The sequence below is a fragment of the Cervus canadensis genome, chromosome 28 (assembly GCF_019320065.1).
Source record: "Cervus canadensis isolate Bull #8, Minnesota chromosome 28, ASM1932006v1, whole genome shotgun sequence".
NCBI lineage: Eukaryota > Metazoa > Chordata > Mammalia > Artiodactyla > Cervidae > Cervus > Cervus canadensis.
In genome coordinates, this window is record NC_057413.1 from 20206442 (window position 1) to 20226542 (window position 20101).

General features: G+C 51.5%; 3 protein-coding genes across 6 annotated transcripts; 2 read left to right on the top strand and 1 right to left on the bottom strand.

Annotated features, from left to right (window-relative positions):
* The first annotated feature begins 1407 nt into the window (after window positions 1-1407).
* IER3 (immediate early response 3) lies at window positions 1408-2686 on the top strand. The gene is made up of 2 exons (XM_043449887.1): window positions 1408-1661; window positions 1762-2686. Exons 1-2 carry the CDS (start codon window positions 1452-1454, stop codon window positions 2020-2022), a joined length of 471 nt encoding a protein of 156 aa, XP_043305822.1. The 5' UTR covers window positions 1408-1451; the 3' UTR covers window positions 2023-2686.
* Window positions 2687-2998: 312 nt separating this feature from the next.
* Window positions 2999-13277, top strand: FLOT1 (flotillin 1). 4 transcript variants are annotated; one of them, XM_043449881.1, is made up of 13 exons: window positions 2999-3317; window positions 3471-3679; window positions 4003-4078; window positions 4166-4256; window positions 4483-4626; window positions 4764-4883; window positions 4976-5071; window positions 5277-5429; window positions 10606-10787; window positions 10944-10989; window positions 11093-11230; window positions 11475-11639; window positions 12933-13277. In XM_043449881.1, the coding sequence occupies exons 2-13, from the start codon at window positions 3637-3639 to the stop codon at window positions 12960-12962; spliced, it is 1284 nt and encodes a 427-aa protein (XP_043305816.1). In that variant the 5' UTR covers window positions 2999-3317; window positions 3471-3636; the 3' UTR covers window positions 12963-13277. The 4 variants fall into 4 exon arrangements, with proteins under 4 accessions (XP_043305816.1, XP_043305818.1, XP_043305817.1 ...); XM_043449883.1 differs by having other exon boundaries at window positions 3031-3317; window positions 3623-3679; XM_043449882.1 differs by having other exon boundaries at window positions 3032-3679.
* Window positions 13278-14046: 769 nt separating this feature from the next.
* TUBB (tubulin beta class I) lies at window positions 14047-18485 on the bottom strand. The gene is made up of 4 exons (XM_043449880.1): window positions 18248-18485; window positions 16773-16881; window positions 16406-16516; window positions 14047-16125 (listed from the first exon to the last, which is right to left on the bottom strand). Exons 1-4 carry the CDS (start codon window positions 18302-18304, stop codon window positions 15068-15070), a joined length of 1335 nt encoding a protein of 444 aa, XP_043305815.1. The 5' UTR covers window positions 18305-18485; the 3' UTR covers window positions 14047-15067.
* Window positions 18486-20101: the final 1616 nt, after the last annotated feature.

The following is a 20101-nucleotide window of genomic DNA, read 5'->3' on the forward strand; positions in this document are numbered from 1 at the left end:
TAAGAGATACAGATTCAATCCCTGGATTGGGAAGATCCCCTGTAGGAGGAAATGGCAACCCACTCCAGTATTCTTGCCTGGAGAATCCCATGGACAGAGGAGCCTGGCAGGCTGCAGTCCATAGGGCTGCAGAGTTGGACACGACTAAAGCAATTTAACACACACACACACTGGGCCTGTTGAATGCTCAAAAGATGTTAAATTCTGTGTCCACAGCAACTGTCTCTAAGGCAGTTATGAAAATTTGCCCATTCTCTCTTGCATCGTTATCATCACCACATTTGCATAATGTCTCACAGTTTAAATGTTCTTCATATAAACTTAAACCCAGGTGGCTGCTAACATCTTGCCTTTGTATTTTGTGGTCCTCTGCGCCAGCCATGAATGAACATTTCTGCACATTGTGGGGTTGCCCCTGTGTAGTCTCTGCAATTTTGTTCGTTGCGTGTAACACGCATGTTGATGGGGAACAGAATACACCACTCCAAAATGTGCTCCTCTGTATTGTGAATTATTTGGAGCAATCAAGAGCCAGCAGAATCTCCCTTCACTGCTTAAATAACTGAGGTAGGGGGCCTGGTCCAGCGATAACATTCACCGGAAAAACTTACCTGCTCGGCAGGACAAACATCTCATTAGCAATCACCTGCTCTTCCCATCTTCCTGTGAGTTACCCACCCCTTCTTCAAGCCCCAGGCCTCTTTCCCATTCCTTAGCTCAAGATGGCAGATAAGCTTCAATTGCCTGACTGCCTTTGAGTCGCAAGTTTTGTTGGGCTCCTGTTAAGTATGCAATTACATTTGTTTTCTCCTGTTAATCTGTCCTAGGTCAATTTAATTATTGAACCAGCCAAAGAAACTAGAAGAAAAGGAGAAATTTTTCCATCTCTACAACATGGTGTGTGCGTGCGCGAGCTAAAGCAGGCAGACTTGTGTCTGTGTGTACTAGTGTGTTTATTTCTCTTGGGCTTCTTGGCTGTTTCTTAATGACTTCCCTCCTAGGCTACTGTTTTCTGAGTCCCTACAAACGTGTGAATATGCACTGTAACTGTGGTTCCTAGACTGCTGGATCAGGATTGTAACAAGGGAGCCAGACTTCCTTATGTAAGCCTTCCAGCACGTCCCCAGAGATGGGGATTTGTGGCTGAACCGTCTCAAACTGTCTGTGGGCCCCTCTCCAGTTGCCACATGTCCTGACATGTGCCCGCAGTCTGGGATTTCACCCGCCTCCACTCACAACTCACACACTCACAACGCACACTTGGGGTGCCTACGATTGGCACTGGCCAAGTCTCCGCCCCCTCCTTTGCTTAATCTTCGGAATTTCCAGCCGACCGTCCAACCTCTCCCAGCCCAGGGTGGAGTTGAGAAGGGCCCGCCCAGTTCTCGGGGTACATAATCAGCTCTGCGGGACTGCGGGGCCACTCGTCCTTCGGCTCAGCTCAGCGCACAATGTGTCACTCTCGCAGCTCCCTCCCCACCATGACCGTCCTGCGGGCTCCGACCCCGGTCTCCTCCACCAGCCCGGGACCCCGACGGGGCTCCGGTCCAGAGATCTTCACCTTCGACCCTCTCCCGGAGCCCGCGGTGGCCCCCGCCGCGCGCCCAAGCGCCACCCGCGGGCACCGAAAGCGCAGCCGTAGGGTCCTCTACCCACGAGTGGTGAGTGTCGCCGAAGTGGACAGCCCCGGGGGAAGAGCAGGGTTAATCACTGGACGCCAGGGCCCCGATCTGACCTGTTCTTTTTGTCACCTCCCCTCAGGTCCGGCGTCAGCTGCCAGTCGAGGATCCGAACCCTGCCAAAAGGCTGCTCTTTATCCTGCTGACCATCATCTTCTGCCAGATCCTAATGGCTGAAGACGGTGCGTCTGCACCCCTGGCCCCGGAGGACACCTCCAGCGCGCCGTCCCCCGCGCCCACCGCTGCAGCCCCGGTCTTCGAGCCCCTTAATCTGACCTCGGAGCCCTCGGACTACGCTTTGGATCTCAGCACTTTTCTCCAGCAACACCCGGCCGCCTTCTAACCGGGACTCCCCACATCCCCACAAAGAACCTGAAAAACCAAGAAACACTGGGTGTACCTGGTGCGCAAGAGCGTATCCCAAACTGGGACTCGCGAGGCAACTCGCACTCAGAACACTACGGCGGAGACGCCAGTCCGAGCCTGGGAGAGACAGGAACCGGCACGCCGGGGCTAGGCCGGGTGGGGAAGGAGTGCGTCGTTAACTTATTTCTCGTTGCTCCTAATAATATTTATGTGTATTTATGTGTGTCCCCTAGGTGATGGAGGGGTGTGTGTAATATTTATTTTAACTTATGCAGGAGTGCGAGATGTGCACCTTGCTGCAAATGCAGGTCTCTGGGTATTTATTGGGCTCTGTGGGATTGGTGGAGGCAAGCACCCAGAACTGAGGGAGGCCGGGAAAAGGGATGGAGGAAGCCCGGGTCGAGATGGCGCCCGGGCTGGGAGTCAAGGACGGTGGTGGGTCGTAGTGACACTCTCAGTCCTCCAGCATCTCAACTCGTGAGTCTGTGAAGATTCGGGGAGCCGTTGAGAATAAGGTCCCTGGCCTTCGATCTCCTCCAAGTTGCCTCCAAGGGGGTGGCTGCGGGGTCGGTGGGCTGTCAGGAGGCTGGGGTCGCCCCGTATGTTCTATGAACACAAATAAACTTGATTTATTGTCAGCAGTCATGTGTCTCTTTGCAAGCGGCGGTCCCCCACTCTTCTTAAGGCGCCAGGGGGAGGAGGAGGAGCCGGCCGGAGAAGCCGCAGTCAAGTCCCCAGCCGATGCTCCTCCCCGGGTCCCTGAGCCCCTCCTCCCAGAACCACTGAACCCAGCATCTTGTGACCGGATGCTGTCAATCGTTGCCCAGTCTGCGGTTTTTCTCAGTTCACGAGGGGCAAGTCCGACGTGAGTCAACCTCCCTCTCCCCGGGTGCAGGACTCACGGAAGTCACGTCGCGCGAGGCGGGGCGTGAGGCGGCCTGGGCGGGACTTCCGGCCCCAGAAGGGCGGCTGAGTGGGGCCTCCTCCCCCTTCCCGGGGCCTCTTCTGCAGCTCTCGAGGGCTGCGGATCTGAGCTGGGCCTGCCGGGAAAGAGGCGGGTCGGACGCCCGAGGCGGGGGGCGGGTGGGGAGGGTGGTCCTACGTGGGGGGCGGGGTCGCGTCTGCAGTAGCAACAGGGTGCGGCTGGGCTGGGGGCGCGGGCCCAGCTCCCAGGGAGACCCTGCGCGGGCGGCACCTGCTAGACTCCCAGGTCCCCTGCGCAGCCCCGCCCTCCCTGGGACCCCGGCGCGGCCGCCGCCCGAGTCCGGGAAGGTAGGTGGGGGAGGGGAGATGGAGTGGGTTGCAGAAGAACAGGGAGGGTAGCGCAAGGGTCTGGGGACCACTGCGGTTCGGAGAGCTTCATATCACTGAAGGTGGGGCGCGGCAAGCGGCTGAGAATCGCTGGCTGTTTGCGAAATTTCACAGGAAAAGCCTTAGCGGATCCCGGGCTGCGGAAGAGCCTGGGGCCTCGGCGTCTGCAAGCTGGGCGGGACTGACTGGAAAGGGAAAGAGTTCTCTCCTGTGGACTGCGCGGTGCCCCTTCGCATCCGCAAAGGCTTTCTCTCCCCCTTCTCCAGCTCCAGCCTGAGCCATGTTTTTCACCTGTGGCCCAAATGAGGCCATGGTGGTCTCCGGTAAGTATTGTTTTCTGCTCAGCCAGTGATCCCCCCTGCAGAGGTCCGTTCAGAGGAAGTCCCTGCAGAGGTCTCTTCCCTCTCTCCCTACCAGCTCCCCAGCGCCAGACCTTCTGTCTACGCCACCCACGATGGCTGCATGCCACCCACTTGTGATTATTCCTTCCCTAGCCTTCCAAGGCCTGGACTGCCCCTGGCCCCTGTCAGCTTCCAGCTTTCCTCGTGGAGGTTGCTCCCACGCTCCCTTCCCAAGTTCTGTCTCCCATGTTACACCTCTACAGTGGCCACGGGCCACCACACCTCACTGCCCCGTCCCTTTTCAGGTTTCTGCCGGAGCCCCCCAGTCATGGTAGCTGGAGGCCGTGTCTTTGTCCTGCCCTGCATTCAGCAAATCCAGAGGTAGGTAGCAAGAAAACTGGGGAAAGGGAACCCCCATTTTCTCCTTTTCTTCCTTTTCATGCTGTCCACCCCTTCTCTTTCCCTTAGGATCTCACTCAACACACTGACCCTCAATGTCAAGAGTGAAAAGGTTTACACTCGCCATGGGGTCCCCATCTCAGTCACTGGCATTGCCCAGGTGAGGCTTTCAGAGCCTTTCCCCCAAAGCCCGCTCCCCAACCCAGCAACTTCTGTGTCCCCAGATGTTAAGAATCTTCCACGGCCTTCCCTACCTCTGCCTGTGGAGAAATTTCTCTGTGAGTCTCCACTTCTCCAGGGATCCCCAAGGCACCTGACTCTCCCTGCCTCTACTCTGGCTTCAGGAGGGCTTCCCCACACTCACCCCAACTCTGTTCTGGCTACAGGTGAAGATCCAGGGCCAGAACAAGGAGATGCTGGCTGCCGCCTGCCAGATGTTCCTGGGGAAGACGGAGGCAGAGATCGCCCACATTGCGCTGGAGACACTGGAGGGCCACCAGAGGGCTATCATGGCCCACATGACCGTGGAGGTGGGCCTGAGGGCAGGGAGAGATGGGGAAGGGATGCCAGAGTGCAAGGGGTCTAGGAACCCAACTAGTCTGAGGAAGACAGTGCCCAGAGGATCTGAGCATGTCCCTTCCTTCCTCCTTCCATCCTGTTATCCCAGGAAATCTATAAGGACAGGCAGAAATTCTCAGAGCAGGTTTTCAAAGTGGCCTCCTCAGACCTGGTCAACATGGGCATCAGTGTGGTCAGCTACACCCTGAAGGACATTCACGATGATCAGGTAAACCTCAGCAGTTGGTCCTCCCTGCTTCCCTGCTCCCATCTGATAAACCTTCCCTCCTGAGGATTGTGACATCTGCGTCTCTCCCACAGGACTATTTGCACTCCTTGGGGAAGGCTCGAACAGCTCAGGTCCAAAAAGATGCTCGGATTGGGGAAGCAGAAGCCAAAAGAGACGCCGGGATCCGGGTGAGAGAGCTGGGGGTTGCTTGGTCTCCGAGTGCTTTTTGTGGGGCAGGGGGGCTGGCGCGAGGGCCAGTGGAGCAGGGTTGGCAGAGGACGTAAATGAGGCCAGGCCCAGGGCGAAGTCGGAGGAGCTCGGTGGAGAGCAGGCTCTCTCCCTGGGGCCACCTTCTTCCTACTCTGATGCCCTACCCGATCTCTGCATGAACAGGAGGCCAAAGCCAAGCAGGAAAAGGTGTCTGCTCAGTACCTGAGCGAGATCGAAATGGCCAAGGCACAGAGGGACTACGAACTGAAGAAGGCCGCATACGACATCGAAGTCAACACGCGCCGAGCACAGGCTGACCTGGCCTATCAACTTCAGGTCAGAGTCCCCATGCTGGCCCTGCAGCCAGGCTGGACTTGACTCTCTCCCCGTTCTCAGGCCACCACTCTCTCTCATATCCTGCTCTGATCCCCTTATTCTTACTCTCGGTTTCTGACCCAACTCCTCCGTATTAGGAAGATTTAAAAGACCTGAATGTTTCAGCTGAAAAGCAAAGAAAAGGCCTAGAAAGGGGGTGTAGATAGGGCTGATCACGGGCTTGGGACAGGTTGTGTCCTGGGCAAGGGCACCTGGATGAGGGGTGAACCAGAGCTCGGATCAGCCTGTGCTCCACTACCCAAGCTGTGCATTGGGCTGAATGAATGGGTCTGCATCTCCCCAGAGGAACGGGTGCCTTTTTCTCATGGCGGTCCTCCACAGGCTCCCAGCAGCCCTGGCAATCACAGAGGGTATGAGGAAGGGAAACGTGGACTTGGGCTCTGAATCCCGCAAAGTGACCTGTGGGGGCCTTGGTAGTGCAGCCAAGTGTAGTTGATCCTTATCATTTGCAGATCTTGTATTTGAGAATTTGCCTCAGTGCTAAAATGTTTTAAAGAGCTAATGCTAAATGAGCACTGGTTTAAATGCTAAAAGAGCACTGGTTTCCCTACTGCTCTTTGTATTGATGACCATTTGCAGACATGCACAGAGTGGAGAAAAATTTGAGTTGCCTGATAATGAGCCTCTCAGTTGAGGTTGAACAACATATTTTTCCCTTCTTGTTTTAGCTCCTACTGTAAACAATGTCATTTTCACAGTATATTCAGTGCTACATATTTTGCACTTTTGTGCTCTATGTTGGTGATTTCACAGTTCAAAATGCCCCCAAGTGCTGAGTGCCGTCTAGTGTTCCTAAGTCCAAGAAGACTTGATGTGCTTGAGGGAGAAAATACGTGTGTTAGATAAGCTTCTTTCAGGCATGAGTTACAGTGCTGTTGGATGTGAGTTCATTGTTAATGAATCAACAAATACATTACATATGGTGTCTTTACACAGAAATACATAAAACAAGGATATATAGGACTTCCCTGATAATCCAGTGGTTAAGACTGTGCTTCCAGTGCAGGGGTCGATCCCTGGTTGGGGAACTAAGATCCCACAATAAGTATTTGTTAATTCAGTGTTCATGGCTACTTTATGAAAACCGGAACTACCATGAATAATGAGAATCAACTGTACTTTGAGACCTTTACCCAATATTATGAAATTCATTTTTGCCAAGGGTTGGTGCAGGCTGAAAGCATTAAGGGCAACACATCTTTAGTTATGATATTAAATCCCTTGTGGCTTGACGGGTACCTGAGTGTGGCAAAGTACTTTGCTGCTCAAAGTGTGGTCTGCCTCCCAGCAACAGCACATCCCTGGGGAGCTTGTTATAAATACAAAATCTGAGGCTCCAGCCCAACAGACCAAATCAGAATCTGTATTTTAACAAAATCTCTAGGTGATTCACGTACACATTGAAGTTTGAGAATTATTGATTTAGTGAAAACCACCAGCTTGGGTGGGAATTTATCTTCTCAACATGGCTTTCCTTGTCTGCTAATCAAAGGATAGCCTGGTTTGGGTTCTGTTCAACTTTTATTAGTTCCTCGTTTTGTGTCAGACTTTGTGCTAGGTGCTGGAAAAATAAGGATTTATTCAACCGAGATCCTTTAGGTGCCTACTATATGCCAGGCATTGGAGGTGAGTATATACGTATGAAAGAGATAGAATAAAAGTCCTGCCCTCGTGGAGCTTTACATTATAATACATGAAACAACAAATAAGCCAATAAATATCTTCATTGGCTCTAATTAAGTTGTTTAAGTGCTATGAAGGAAATAAATCAGTGGTATTCTGTTGGAGGGGTACTCTATTAGGTTTGGGGTGATCAGAGAAAGCTTCTGTGAGGAAATGATAGATAAGATAACCCTGAAGATGAGAAAGAGCCAGCAATGTAAAGAGTTGCAAGCCAAGAACGTTCTAGTCCAGTGCTGTTCAAAGAGAACTTTCTGTGATGATGGAAATGCTATATATCTGTGCTGTGATGTTGAGCACTCGTAATGAGGCTTGTGTGACGGAGGCACTGCATTTTAAATTTTTTTATTTTAACTTACTTATATATACAAGTGACTAGGTAGGGGACTTGTACATGCAAAGACTTTGATATAGGAAAGAGGGGGTGTGTCCCAGGAACACAAAGGAGGTTTCTGATCCGGCATGGCTGGTGTGCTGTGAGGGAACCAGATCTCCTAGGGTTTGGGGAGCCAGTATTCTTGTCTGGAGAATCCCCATGAACAGAGGAGCCTGGTGGGCTACAGTCCATGGGGTCGCAAAGAGTAGGACATGACTGAGCGACTAAACACACAACAACAGATGGAAACTTAGAAGAAAATTCAAAGCACGATGGGAGCCTATTGGAGAACTTCAGGAAGGGAAGTGCTCTGGTCTAATTTACATTTTTACAAAGATCAGTCCAGCTGCTGCATCGAGAATTGATTGTCAAAAGAGAACAGAGGAAGCAAGATGAATTAGAAGGTTTGTCAAAGCAGATGAATGGCATAAATGCAGCTAATTGCACTCCCTCTTAACATCTCACTAAATCCACATAGAGTAATGGGGGGAAGAAAGTGGAGCGAATAGGAACAGAAGGAACAAACCATAGCATCACTGTGGAAGCTGCAAAATCGTGGCAACTGATGACTAAAGAAGCGTCTGAGACAGCTGAGCGCAGAGCTGCAGGGGAGAAAACAATGAAATGACCTGAGGCACAGAAGTTGTCAGCACCAGGGGCCTCTGGAGCTGGGATAAGTCGGTTGAAATAAGGAGAAACAGGTGAAAAGTGACTTCTTAGAGCTGTCTGCCTCTGAGTGATGCTCCCTGTCCCAGTAACAGGCATGAAGAGACTGCCTATTGAATGCTGAATACTGACCGCTTCCCCAGCCCCTTATTCCACATGGCTCCCAGAACCCCCATATTTCAAAGAAGAGATCAGAAGACTGCTCTGGGGAACATGACCAACCCAATATGAAAGACTTGAAGGGCCTGAATCAGAGGTTCCTCAGCAGATGAACTACCCAGGTCACCCTAGAGTGAAGCTCAAAGCCTCTGAGCCTCACCCACATACCCAGAGCTTCCTTCAGTGTTTCTGACCTTCCTCCCTGTGAGCAGACAAGCACAGACTCCCTGACATGTGAAGGATCCTGCAACAAGAAGGATAGGCCAAAACCACAAACAAGCAAAGCAGTTTGGAGGATATGTGCCATGCAGAGAGAAGAAAGCTTAAAAAAAACATAATATCCTCAGTAAGATAAAAGAATAATTCATATCCAGCAAATCAAGACATAGAAAACAAAGAGCTTTTAGAAATTAATAAGGTGGCAGAAATGGAAAAAAATGGAAGAGAAATTCTAATAAACTTGTCAGAAGATAGAACAAAACAGATGGAAAAATTAGGAAAAAATATTAGTGGCCAGCCCAGGAGACGCAACAGAACAAAACGGAAGGAAATCATCAGTGAAAAAAATCAAACATGTTTATCTGACTTTCTAGATTGAAATGATCCACCAAGTACCTAACATGGTGGATGAAAAACATCTGCCTTGAAGCACATCACTGTGAAATTTCAGAACAACAAGGATGAAAGAACTAAAAGCTTCCAGAGAGAATGAAGAGATCTCAAGCAAAGGGTCAAGCAGCAGAATGACTTCAGATTTCTCAAGAAGCTAGAGGACCATAGAGCAATGCCTTCAAAATTCTGGTGAAAAATTAATAACAGCATAGTAACCTGAACTCAGGGGGCTTCCCTGGTGGCTCAGGAGGTAAAGAATCTGCCTGCAATACAGGAGACCCTGGTTTGATTCTTGGGTTGTGAAGATCCCCTGGAGAAGGGAATGGCAACCCACTCCAGTATTCTTGCTCGGAGAATCTCATGGACAGAGGAGCCTGGTGGATTACAGTCCATGGAGTTGCAAAGAGTCGGGCACGACTTAGCGACTAACACTTTCACAACCTGTACTCAACTGAATCATCATTCAAATAGAAGAACGAAATCAACCCACAGAAGCAAGATCTCAAAAAACTTGTATCCCATGTACTCTTTCTGAGGGAGCTGCTGGAGGCTGGGTCTAAAGAAGAGAAAGAAGTGGGTGGAAGTGGGGGCTCTAACAGGAACACTGTGATGCTGCACACTGAGGTCAAGTGTTAACTAGTCCAGTTTGGAACAGGTTTGAAATTTTAGGGTCAAAGAGGACAGGGTACCACGTCTAGAAGCTCCCTTCCTCTGGAATGAACACATGGGCCCTTTAAAGGCAGGGGCTCCATCTCTCATGTGGCTATATCACAGGCAAGATGGTGCATGGCTAAGCCAGAGCAATGAGGCAAGAAGTATGTTCTTTTTCCAGACCTCTGCTCACCGACATGTTGGCAAGCGCCTTCTGACCCTTGTACTCTCCAAGGAATAAGAAAATGAAATCTGCCTAAGTAAGAGGAAGTAGTCTATGATGTATACATACCCTTGTAGTTGCTTACAGTAGTTCTGGAAGGATACACAAGAAGCTGGTCACAGTGGTTGTTTGAGAGGAAGGGAACCAACGAGGTGGCTTGAGAAATAGGTTGGAGGAGATCTTGCTTTACTTTTTTTCTTTTGAATTTGGACCACCTACAAAAGATAAACCACACACACCATCCCCCTACTCCCCAAAAGCCGGCGAGAGGCTATTCAGAAGCCAATTGCCAGTGGCTTGCACTCAGATAACCGCTGTGCTGATGGAGAGAAATGGCTGGACTTGGAGGTCCATGGTCACCATGCGCTCAGTGCCCTCCAGGCGCTCATATTCTACAGGAAGACTTGGTGGAGAAATAGGCTGATGGGGAGCTCAATGGAGGGATGCTTCACCTGGCCTGAGGGCAAACAGGGGCTGGGTTACAGCCCCATCCAGCCCTGAAGCTAGTTAAGACTGCCTGGGGAACAGCCCTAATCATGGATATTGACTCTGTTGGGGGAGGACCGGACCACTCCCCAGGTCATACCTCAGATCTGTCCCAGAAATGGACTGCACTGGGCAGGCTGAGCCCGCGGAGACTAGCTGCACGTCGTGTGCTCTATGTGAATATCCTGCCCTGGAGCCTCGGCCCTCCCTGCTTCCCAGGCACTTGCTCTTCAGCTCTGACTCTGAGCATCCCTCCTACGCAGGTGGCCAAGACGAAACAGCAGATCGAGGAGCAGCGGGTGCAGGTGCAGGTGGTGGAGCGGGCCCAGCAGGTGGCAGTGCAGGAGCAGGAGATCGCCCGCCGGGAGAAGGAGCTGGAGGCCCGCGTGCGCAAGCCGGCGGAAGCGGAGCGCTACAGGCTGGAGCGCCTGGCGGAGGCAGAGAAGTAAACACCCCTCCCTGCCCGCCTGGGGGCTCCTTCACCACCTGGGCGCCCCCAGACAAAAAGCTGAGGCCTTCTCTATCTGTCCTCCGTCTGCGGAGTCTTTCTCCCAGAGCGAGGGCTGTTCTTCAACTACCCCCTCCACTCCCCTTTGCCCAGGTCCCAGCTGATCATGCAGGCGGAGGCAGAAGCCGAGTCTGTGCGGGTGAGTTAGCCGACTGGTGGAGGGAGTGGGGTGATGCTGGTGCTGGGGTCTCATGTCCTTACCTACCGCCGTTGGTACCTCACGTGTTCTGTACCCTCCTCAGATGCGTGGGGAAGCCGAGGCCTTTGCCATAGAGGCCCGAGCCAGGGCCGAGGCTGAGCAGATGGCCAAGAAGGCAGAGGCATTCCAGCTGTACCAGGAGGCTGCTCAGCTGGACATGCTGCTGGAGAAGCTGCCCCAGGTCTGGGGCGGGGCCGGAGGCAGGGGGTGGGGGTCGGGGTGGTGGAGGGCATATGAAGAGCAGAGAGGGACAGGAGAGAACCAGGCTAGGGGCCATGAATTAGGGGTGGGAGTTACAAACCAGTGACCAAAGCAAGGAGGGGTGATCCTCACAAAAGCGAAGAACACAGGTCTTAAAACCCAGGATAAGGAGTCTTAGGATGGGTGGTGAGACCCTGGTGCTGAGTGGACATCTTACCTACCAGGTGGCAGAGGAGATCAGTGGTCCTCTGACCTCAGCCAATAAGATCACACTGGTGTCCAGTGGAAGTGGGGCCATGGGGGCGGCCAAAGTGACCGGGGAAGTGCTGGACATCCTGAGCCGCCTGCCGGAGAGCGTCGAGAGACTCACAGGCGTCAGCATCTCCCAGGTGAGGGTTTCTAGGGTTTCTAGGTTTCTAGGGTGGGGCTGGGAGCCGAATTGCTGGGTTCCTGTGGCACACGACACAGCGGGCCCAGCACGGGCCAGCACCCAGGAGGCCTGGGGCTGCTGACTTTAGCAGTTGCTTTCCATGTACCAGACACAGTGCTAAGCTCCTGCACAAATGGTTTAAAAAACTTTTTAAAATCAAACTTCCTTTGGGGTGTGTAGGGTTTTACAAAGTGAAGAAACTGAACTTTCAGTTTAGCCCATGTCATTCATACATGGTGAAGCTGGGCTTCAAACCCAGGCCCGCTGTCTCCAGAGCCTGTGCTTTCTTGGTCAGCCCGTGTGTGTGTGTGTGTGTGTGTGTGTGTGTGTGTGTGTGTGTGGCTGTGTGTGTGCGTGGCTGTGTGTGCACCTGGCTGTGTGTGTGTGGCTGTGGCTGTGTGTGTCTGGCTGTATGTGTAGCTCAGTTGTGTGCAACTATCTAAGCCTATGGACTGTAGCCCACCAGGCTTCTCTGTCCATGGAATTCTTCAGGCAAGAATACTGGAGTGAGTTGCCATGCCCTTTTCCAGGGGATCTTCTTGATCCAGGGATTGAACCTGGGTCTCCTGCATTGCAGGCAGACTACCTTCTGAGTCACCAGGGAACTAACCCACTAGCAGAAGGAACTGATTACAGCCTGTTGATGTTGAATTCCAAGGTGTATCACTGCTTTCCTTGGTGCCTGTTTATTCACCTGTTGGTTATGGTAGAGATCAGGGAGTGGGACCTGGAGCCAGACTGTTGTGGCGTGAATCCTGGCTGCAGTGCATGCCAGCTGACCTTCGACAAGTTCATCTTCTCTGCACTTGTTTCTTCACCTTAAAGCCAGGTCAATTAAAAGTAACCACCCTGTTGAATTGTTAAGGGGATTAAATGGGTAAATATTTGCAGTGTTTAGTGCCTAACACATAGTAAGTATTATATGAAGAGTGTGTTAAATAAATGCCTGTGTAAATGAAAGCACTGGGCTGAATCAGTGACCTTTGAGCTGGGTTCCTCGGAGTCTCCCTGAGGGCGGCACTGTATGATTGGGAGCTGAGGGCCTGTACAAGCAGAGATCTGGCCCCCTTCACCCCTTTCTTCACTCATACAAGAATTTGAATGACCGCTTGGCAGAGGGGGTGAGATAGGGTACTAGGAAAAGCTAGGATACTTCTGTAAGAATGTCCTCTCTGCAGCCCATTCGTCCAGATGGGAGCCTGGGAGAACAGGGTACCTGGTTCAGAGAGTCACTACTGTTGTCTTTTGCCAGGTGAACCACAAGCCTCTGCGAACAGCCTGAGTCCTGGACCTTCGTGATGCCCCATCTCATAACTCATGTTGCCTGAATGGTCGTTATTGCACGCATTTCAGTTGGCTCCCTGAGCACATCACCTCTCCTTGCCAAATAGCCTGTGCCTTGCCCTGGAGGGGAATTGTTCCCTTTCCTAATCCCATACTGCCAAGACTGCCAGTCCCCCAGGGCTCCCATGCCTTCTGATGACCCACCTTATTTAAACTAAGCCTGTTGTCCAGAATTCTTCCCTGACCAGATCTTGAGGGATGGTCTGCAGGTTCTCAACTTTGTCAAATAAATCAGTTAAGTACTGATACTTAATTCAGTGTAACATTCAAAATGAACACTAGAGTGTAGCTTTCTCTCTTGCATTCAATGTGCTTTTTTACAGTGGGAGTGAAGCGGTAGTTACTTGTATACTGTTAAGAGTTGTAAAGTACCCCCACTCTACCCTGAAGTTCATTATAATCAGAAAAGCATGCTTAAGTAGAAGCAGTATCATTAATTATATTAGTTCCTAGTTACTGAAAATAAAGCAAAGGGAAATTTGAGACTGTTAACATTGTGCTCTTTGAAGCATGAGTTATTAGGTGTAACATTAAAGTGTCAGTTTAGCATGGGACTATGATGTGACACCACCCCTCCCCAGGTGATTTTTGCTTTAGGCTGAGAAAACCCACATACCCATAACTGAAAGGAACCCTGGAGGCACTGTGTGTTCCAAGTAGTAAATAGTGTCTGTGCATTTCACAAGATTCTTCTGGAGCACTGTTAAAAACAAACTGTTGGGGTCCAACCCACTTTTGGTTCAGTATATCCGGGCAGGTGGGAGAATCAATTTCTCCAAGTTCAAGGGGATGCTCACCTGGCAACCTCTTATATGACGTTCACCTCATTTCTCCTTATTCTATCCCTAGATCTCACATCTGAGCCTATAGCTATCCCAGTTACTAAGACAGGGTACCAGGGATTAAGGTGTAAGGATATTCTCACCTGTTTATAGGAAGCAGAGTATATTGTTTAACTGACCTGGAGCCCCATGCCTCCTCCACCAGTGATCTTTCCCTGAATGAGCACACGTGTCGCGAAATTCTTTTCAGTTCCCATTTATTTTTGGCTCTTGGGGCAATGTCATCTTTTCAATATGAAAAAAAGCAGCAAGTTCAACACAATAGAAATCTGAAGTGTAGAATAGGACAAAATCAAGAGTGGGGGAAGCAGTAGCAGAAGAGATGAGATGTTTGCCAAAAGATGGAAGGTGTTCTGTCCCCTCTCTGGGGAATGATGTTTAGGTGGCAGCACATACCTTTCCATATAGGTACAGAAGGGGCTGATGTATTTTTGGTAAGAAAAGATGGGGTGGGGAGGGGCTTTCTGGAAGCTGAGAGACTAAGGCTATCTCTTGCTTCTCCCCGCTTTCTCAAACAGGGGAAAGGAGGGAATCCAATGTTACTATGAAAGAGATAAAGTGGAAGAGGAAGGGATTCCCACTTGATAGGGTGGGGGCCAGAAATTTGCAAAGGTAATAGCTCAGGACAGAGCTTGGAAGGAGACTGCAAATGAAGATAATACTGTCAACACCTCCGCAGAAGCTGAGAGGAGCGGGGAGATACCTGGCACCTAGGACTTCAGTACCCTGGATGCCCCTCTCCAAAACCCAACCCTTTCTTGTAGGGACTTCTACCTGCCGCTCAGTTTCCTTTCCCCTGGGCCAGCACACCAGCCTGGGATGGCAATCACCTATCCAGGTTTTCAGCACTCGGTTCTAAATGAGATGTGAGGAGACCCAGCCTCTTGGAGAGTTATCTCAAAACCAGAGAGGGAAATGTTAACTGGACAGATGGGAGGAGTGGGCACCAGCAGGAAAATGACAGGGTTACCCAGAATGGCAGAAATCTAGGTTCCCCAAGAGTGGAAAGAGAGAAGAGACATTCAACAAACAACAAATATTTATTGAGCGCCTATTATGTGCCAGGCACTGTTCTAGAATCCCCCCCAAAAAAGAAAAAACAAGATAGAGGCAGAAAATGCAAATTCTGAGGGAGAGGAAAGGGGTCGTTGAGGAAGAAGGCTGAGGGGATTGAGAAGCCTAAGGTGACAGGGACTTGGCCTTAGGCCTCCTCTTCGGCCTCCTCACCGAAATCCTCTTCCTCTTCTGCGGTGGCATCCTGGTACTGCTGGTACTCGGAGACGAGGTCGTTCATGTTGCTCTCTGCCTCGGTGAACTCCATCTCGTCCATGCCCTCACCTGTGTACCAGTGGAGGAAGGCCTTCCGGCGGAACATGGCAGTGAACTGCTCCGAGATGCGCTTGAACAGCTCCTGGATGGCTGTGCTGTTGCCAATGAAGGTGACTGCCATCTTGAGACCACGGGGTGGGATGTCGCAAACAGCTGTCTTGACGTTGTTGGGGATCCATTCCACGAAGTAGCTGCTGTTCTTGTTCTGCACGTTGAGCATCTGCTCATCCACCTCCTTCATGGACATCCGCCCACGGAACACAGCTGCCACGGTGAGGTACCGGCCATGGCGGGGGTCACAGGCAGCCATCATGTTCTTGGCATCGAAGACCTGCTGGGTGAGCTCAGGCACTGTGAGGGCCCGATACTGCTGGCTGCCACGGCTGGTTAGGGGGGCAAAGCCAGGCATGAAGAAGTGGAGACGTGGGAAGGGCACCATGTTGACTGCCAGCTTGCGGAGGTCAGCATTGAGCTGGCCAGGGAAGCGGAGGCAGGTGGTGACACCGCTCATGGTGGCCGAGACGAGGTGGTTCAGGTCTCCATAGGTTGGTGTGGTCAGCTTGAGGGTGCGGAAACAGATGTCGTAAAGGGCCTCGTTGTCAATGCAGTAGGTTTCATCAGTGTTCTCCACCAGCTGATGGACGGAGAGGGTGGCGTTGTAGGGCTCAACCACAGTGTCAGACACTTTGGGTGAGGGCACCACGCTGAAGGTGTTCATGATGCGGTCAGGATACTCTTCACGGATCTTGCTGATGAGCAAGGTGCCCATTCCGGAACCAGTGCCCCCACCCAGCGAGTGGGTCAGCTGGAAGCCCTGCAGGCAGTCACAGCTCTCGGCCTCCTTCCGAACCACATCCAGGACCGAGTCAACCAGCTCGGCCCCCTCTGTATAGTGGCCCTTGGCCCAGTTGTTGCCTGCCCCGGACTGACCTGCGATGGGGTTAAAAGGCAAGCTTGTTCAGTCAAGTGTGAAAAATACACAGCCCCATTTCTACCTTTCAACTTCTGGAGTAAGGCCAGTGGATTTATCTTTCTTCTTACTTCCCGATGATACATCTGCCCCTGTATAATTTACTATCTAAATTACTACCTCCACTCTCCATTAGATTTAAAGTCACAAGCCCGTATAAACTCCAGTACAATCATTTCTAACTCTTGCTGCACCCAAGTAACTCAAATAGCAGTATCTATCAATATCTCCCTAACTCACCAAAAACAAAGTTGTCTGGTCTGAAGATCTGACCAAAAGGACCTGAGCGAACAGAGTCCATGGTTCCGGGTTCTAGATCCACCAAAATAGCACGAGGAACATATTTGCCACCTAGAGGAAATAAAGCAAAAGAGTGAAACTGGGAGATATAAAGGTAAATAAGTTGGGGCCAAGAGAGAGCTGGGGACCCAAATGTGTGATTTCAGACATTGACACCAGGTGGCAGCAGAGCCACTGGGAAAGCGAGAAACGTCTCCAAAGGGGGTGGATGGATTCATTCAAAGGGAATAAAGGGTTTCCCGGGGAGGCAGAGACCCCAGAGAAGTGGGAGTGATGGGACCCGTGCTTCCCGGGCCCTCGCCCTCACCTGTGGCTTCATTGTAGTACACGGAAATGCGGTCCAGCTGTAGGTCGCTGTCCCCATGATAGGTGCCCGTGGGGTCGATGCCATGTTCATCACTGATCACCTCCCAGAACTGCCAGGGAAGAGCAAAGAGTCTTCAACATCTCAGGGTCCAGCCAATTATGCTCCCCTAGTGCCATTTTAGCTCCACATTCGCCTGTGGCGGGCCTTCCCCAAGGATCTAGCATTTCTTCTGCCTGCCACACCCTTCCCCTAGCCACCTGCACCTTCGGAAAAACGGCAGCTTTCACTGCCTGGGACGTGAGATGCTGTGTGGCTTAAAGGGCCCGGCGATCGCAGGCACGGGGGTGGGTAGATGGAGGCGGTAACCCCGGGCACAAAGAGACGGGGGCCGGAGAAAAGGAGCCACTGCCGCAGGCGCCCACCCCGCCCTGCACGTGACCGCGGCGCACGCACGCGCCAGGCGGCCGACAAAGGGAGGTGCCGCGCGAGGGCGGGGCCGAAGGGCGAATTCCGCGCGCCAGGGGCGGGGCTTGGCTCGAACTCGCGCGCCCCCCGCCGGCCGGCCTGGCCGCATTGTCCCAGCGCGCCAGGGGCGCCCGGGTCCCGCCCTTCTGCTACAACGTAGCAGCCGCACTTCCTCCCTGCCCCTCCCCCGCTACACTGTAACCGCGCGCAAAAAAAAAAAACCCTCCCCCTTGGCCTCGAAATTTCATTTCTTTGCTAGCTTTTAACCCCCTTTCTTTAAATGGGGTTTTTCTTCCTTTGTCCTATTCTGTAGCTCTGAGGAACCTTTTCAAAGAATGGACTCTTCCCCCCCCCGCCCTTTCTCCCTATCTGTCCACGCCCTTAAAAGAGTCTGTTAAGGGGAAATAAAAGGAACAAATTAGTCCAGCACATAGTAGCCTTCCATGCACGAAAAACTGCGGGACCGCCCCTTGGGGATAGCGGGCGCCCGGAGATTCCTAATCATTTGTAAAGGATATCGCCCAGCCCACCTGGCGCATCGCGTCCCCCACATTTGGATCTGACCTCTCGGCAGCTGCCCGCCATCCTCGCCCCTTCCCCCTCTGGCTTAGCCCCACGAAGCCCCGCCAAGGGGGATGCACATGGGGAAAACCTCATCTAGCTTTTGTCTCGCCCGTTTCCGCATCTCCCTCGCTCCCCGGTCCTCGGACCGTTAGGAGATCCCCTAAGTAAAATTTTACAGAAACTCGGTTTTCCCGCCCCCTAACCCTGAAGGGTGCTTTTAACAAGCTTCCCCAAAATGAGCCTGCCAAGAAAAAGAATTCCTCATTTTTCAAAAGCAAATCTTAAGGTTCAAACGTGCATTTATATATAAAAGTTTTGAGGGGCAAATCTTGACTAAGAATGGAAAATGCAAACGTTCTACAACCATCCGTCACAATATACCTGTTTGGCTTTTTTTTTTTTCCCCTTAAAAATAAATACAGTCAAAAGAGGTTAAAAATCCTTACCTTGGCACCGATCTGATTGCCACACTGACCGGCCTGGATGTGCACGATTTCCCTCATTGTTAAAATTTATTCAAATCTTTTTGCTCGCCTCAAAGTGTGTACGGGGCAAAAAAAATGATATGGAATTAGTTTTTCTCTGCTGCTGGTCGCAGGGCGGAAAGATGGAACTGGACCTGGAGGCTGAAGCAGCACGGTCCGAACGCGGCGGCAGGAAGGTTCTGAGAGGGAGAAAGGAGAGGGGAGGGCGCGGGAGGAAAGGCGGGCAGGGCGGGGCGCGCGTGCGCGGGGGCCGGGAGGCGGGAGAACTCGCCGCGCGCCGCGGTGGAGAGACAAAGCCTCTCTAGGCTGGCCCTGATTAGTCCGTGCCGGTCCTGTATCAGACGTCCATTGGTCCCTGCTGGACGAGCGCAGTCCTTCCTGGGAGTTGTAGTTCTCTATTGTTGTCCACGCTGCAAAATGAAAGGACGAATGGGTGGGTACTGGGTCGAGGGGTTTTGGTTTGGGTGTTTTGACTGAAAAACGGCCCGGCGCGAGGGTTCCTTTCCCTATGCCTGACTCTTCTGGTATCAAAAGAGAGTAGTTTTCGGGGATACAGAAATTGGGAACCCTGGTGTGCCAGGCTCTGGAAGGTGGAGTGGGGGCACGCCCTGAAAGCTCCCCGCTGCGGTAGCTCTTGGGAAGACAGGACTGCTTAGCTCAGCGAAAACGGGGAGAAATGCGGCACCCTGATCTGCTATCTAACAGCTGGTCCCTGGTGACCCAAGGCATGAACTCCAGTGAGCTGCGGCTCCCCCAGATATCTCGGGAAGGAGGAAGGCATTGCCTTCCTGCTGTTTCCTTGGGAGCTTTCTAATGATATTTAGAAAGAAACAAAATTGCATCAAGGACTTTTCAGTATAGAGAAGTAATTGTCTGGAGGGTATGTTCAAGAATAGAGAAGCAGATATGCCGGAAGTCTCTATCCATGTGGGGAATCTGGGCCTTAGAGCAGCGTTTAACACAGTTTTGTCAAGAGGCGAACTGTGGGGTGAGATACCTGATAGGCACTTTGATGAAGTCAGTGTTTTTTCAATTCGCTGATTTCACTGAGAGGTGGTTGACCATTGCAACCTTTCAAGAACCTCGGGATTAAAATAAAAGGGGTAGGGGGGGTGATGGGAAAAAAAATTGGATGAGCTCAAATCTGAGTGGCATGCTTCTTCTCAGGGATTAATTCAACTTGAGAGATTAAATGTCCACCAAACCAGGAGCTAGGAATACAAAAATGATTAAGGATTACCTCACTGTCCTCCAGGATCTTGCAATTTGGTGAGAAGTGTATAAACACTAGAGTGTGGTAAGCACCATGATAAAGGACATGGCATATCAGGCTTCCTGGATGTGTGCTCAGTCATGTATGACTCTGCGACCCCATGGACTGCAGCCCGCCTGGCTCCTCTGTCCATGGGATTGCCCAGGCAAGAATACTGGAGCTGGTTGCCATTTCCTTCTCCACGGAATCTTCCCGACCCAGGGATCGAACCCGTGTCTACTGCGTCTCCTGAATTGGCAAGAGGGCTGTTTACCTATGAGGTACTTGGTTAGGTGATAGCAAGGTGTTAATTCACACTGGATTCAACACACATTTCTCATCTTCTAAATAAAAGGACATAAATTTCTGTAAGACGCATCTACCCAGTTAAAACGTTAATGTTTGAAGGCACAATCACAATGAAAGTAGTTATGTATTTTGTGGTAGTGAAGAGAGTTCAGAATTTACCATTAAATTGTTTCAATTTGTCTCTAACAATAGTCGTAGGAGCCCAGGCAAGCTAACTTCCGCAGAACTCTTATTTCTGGTCAGAATGAAGTGAG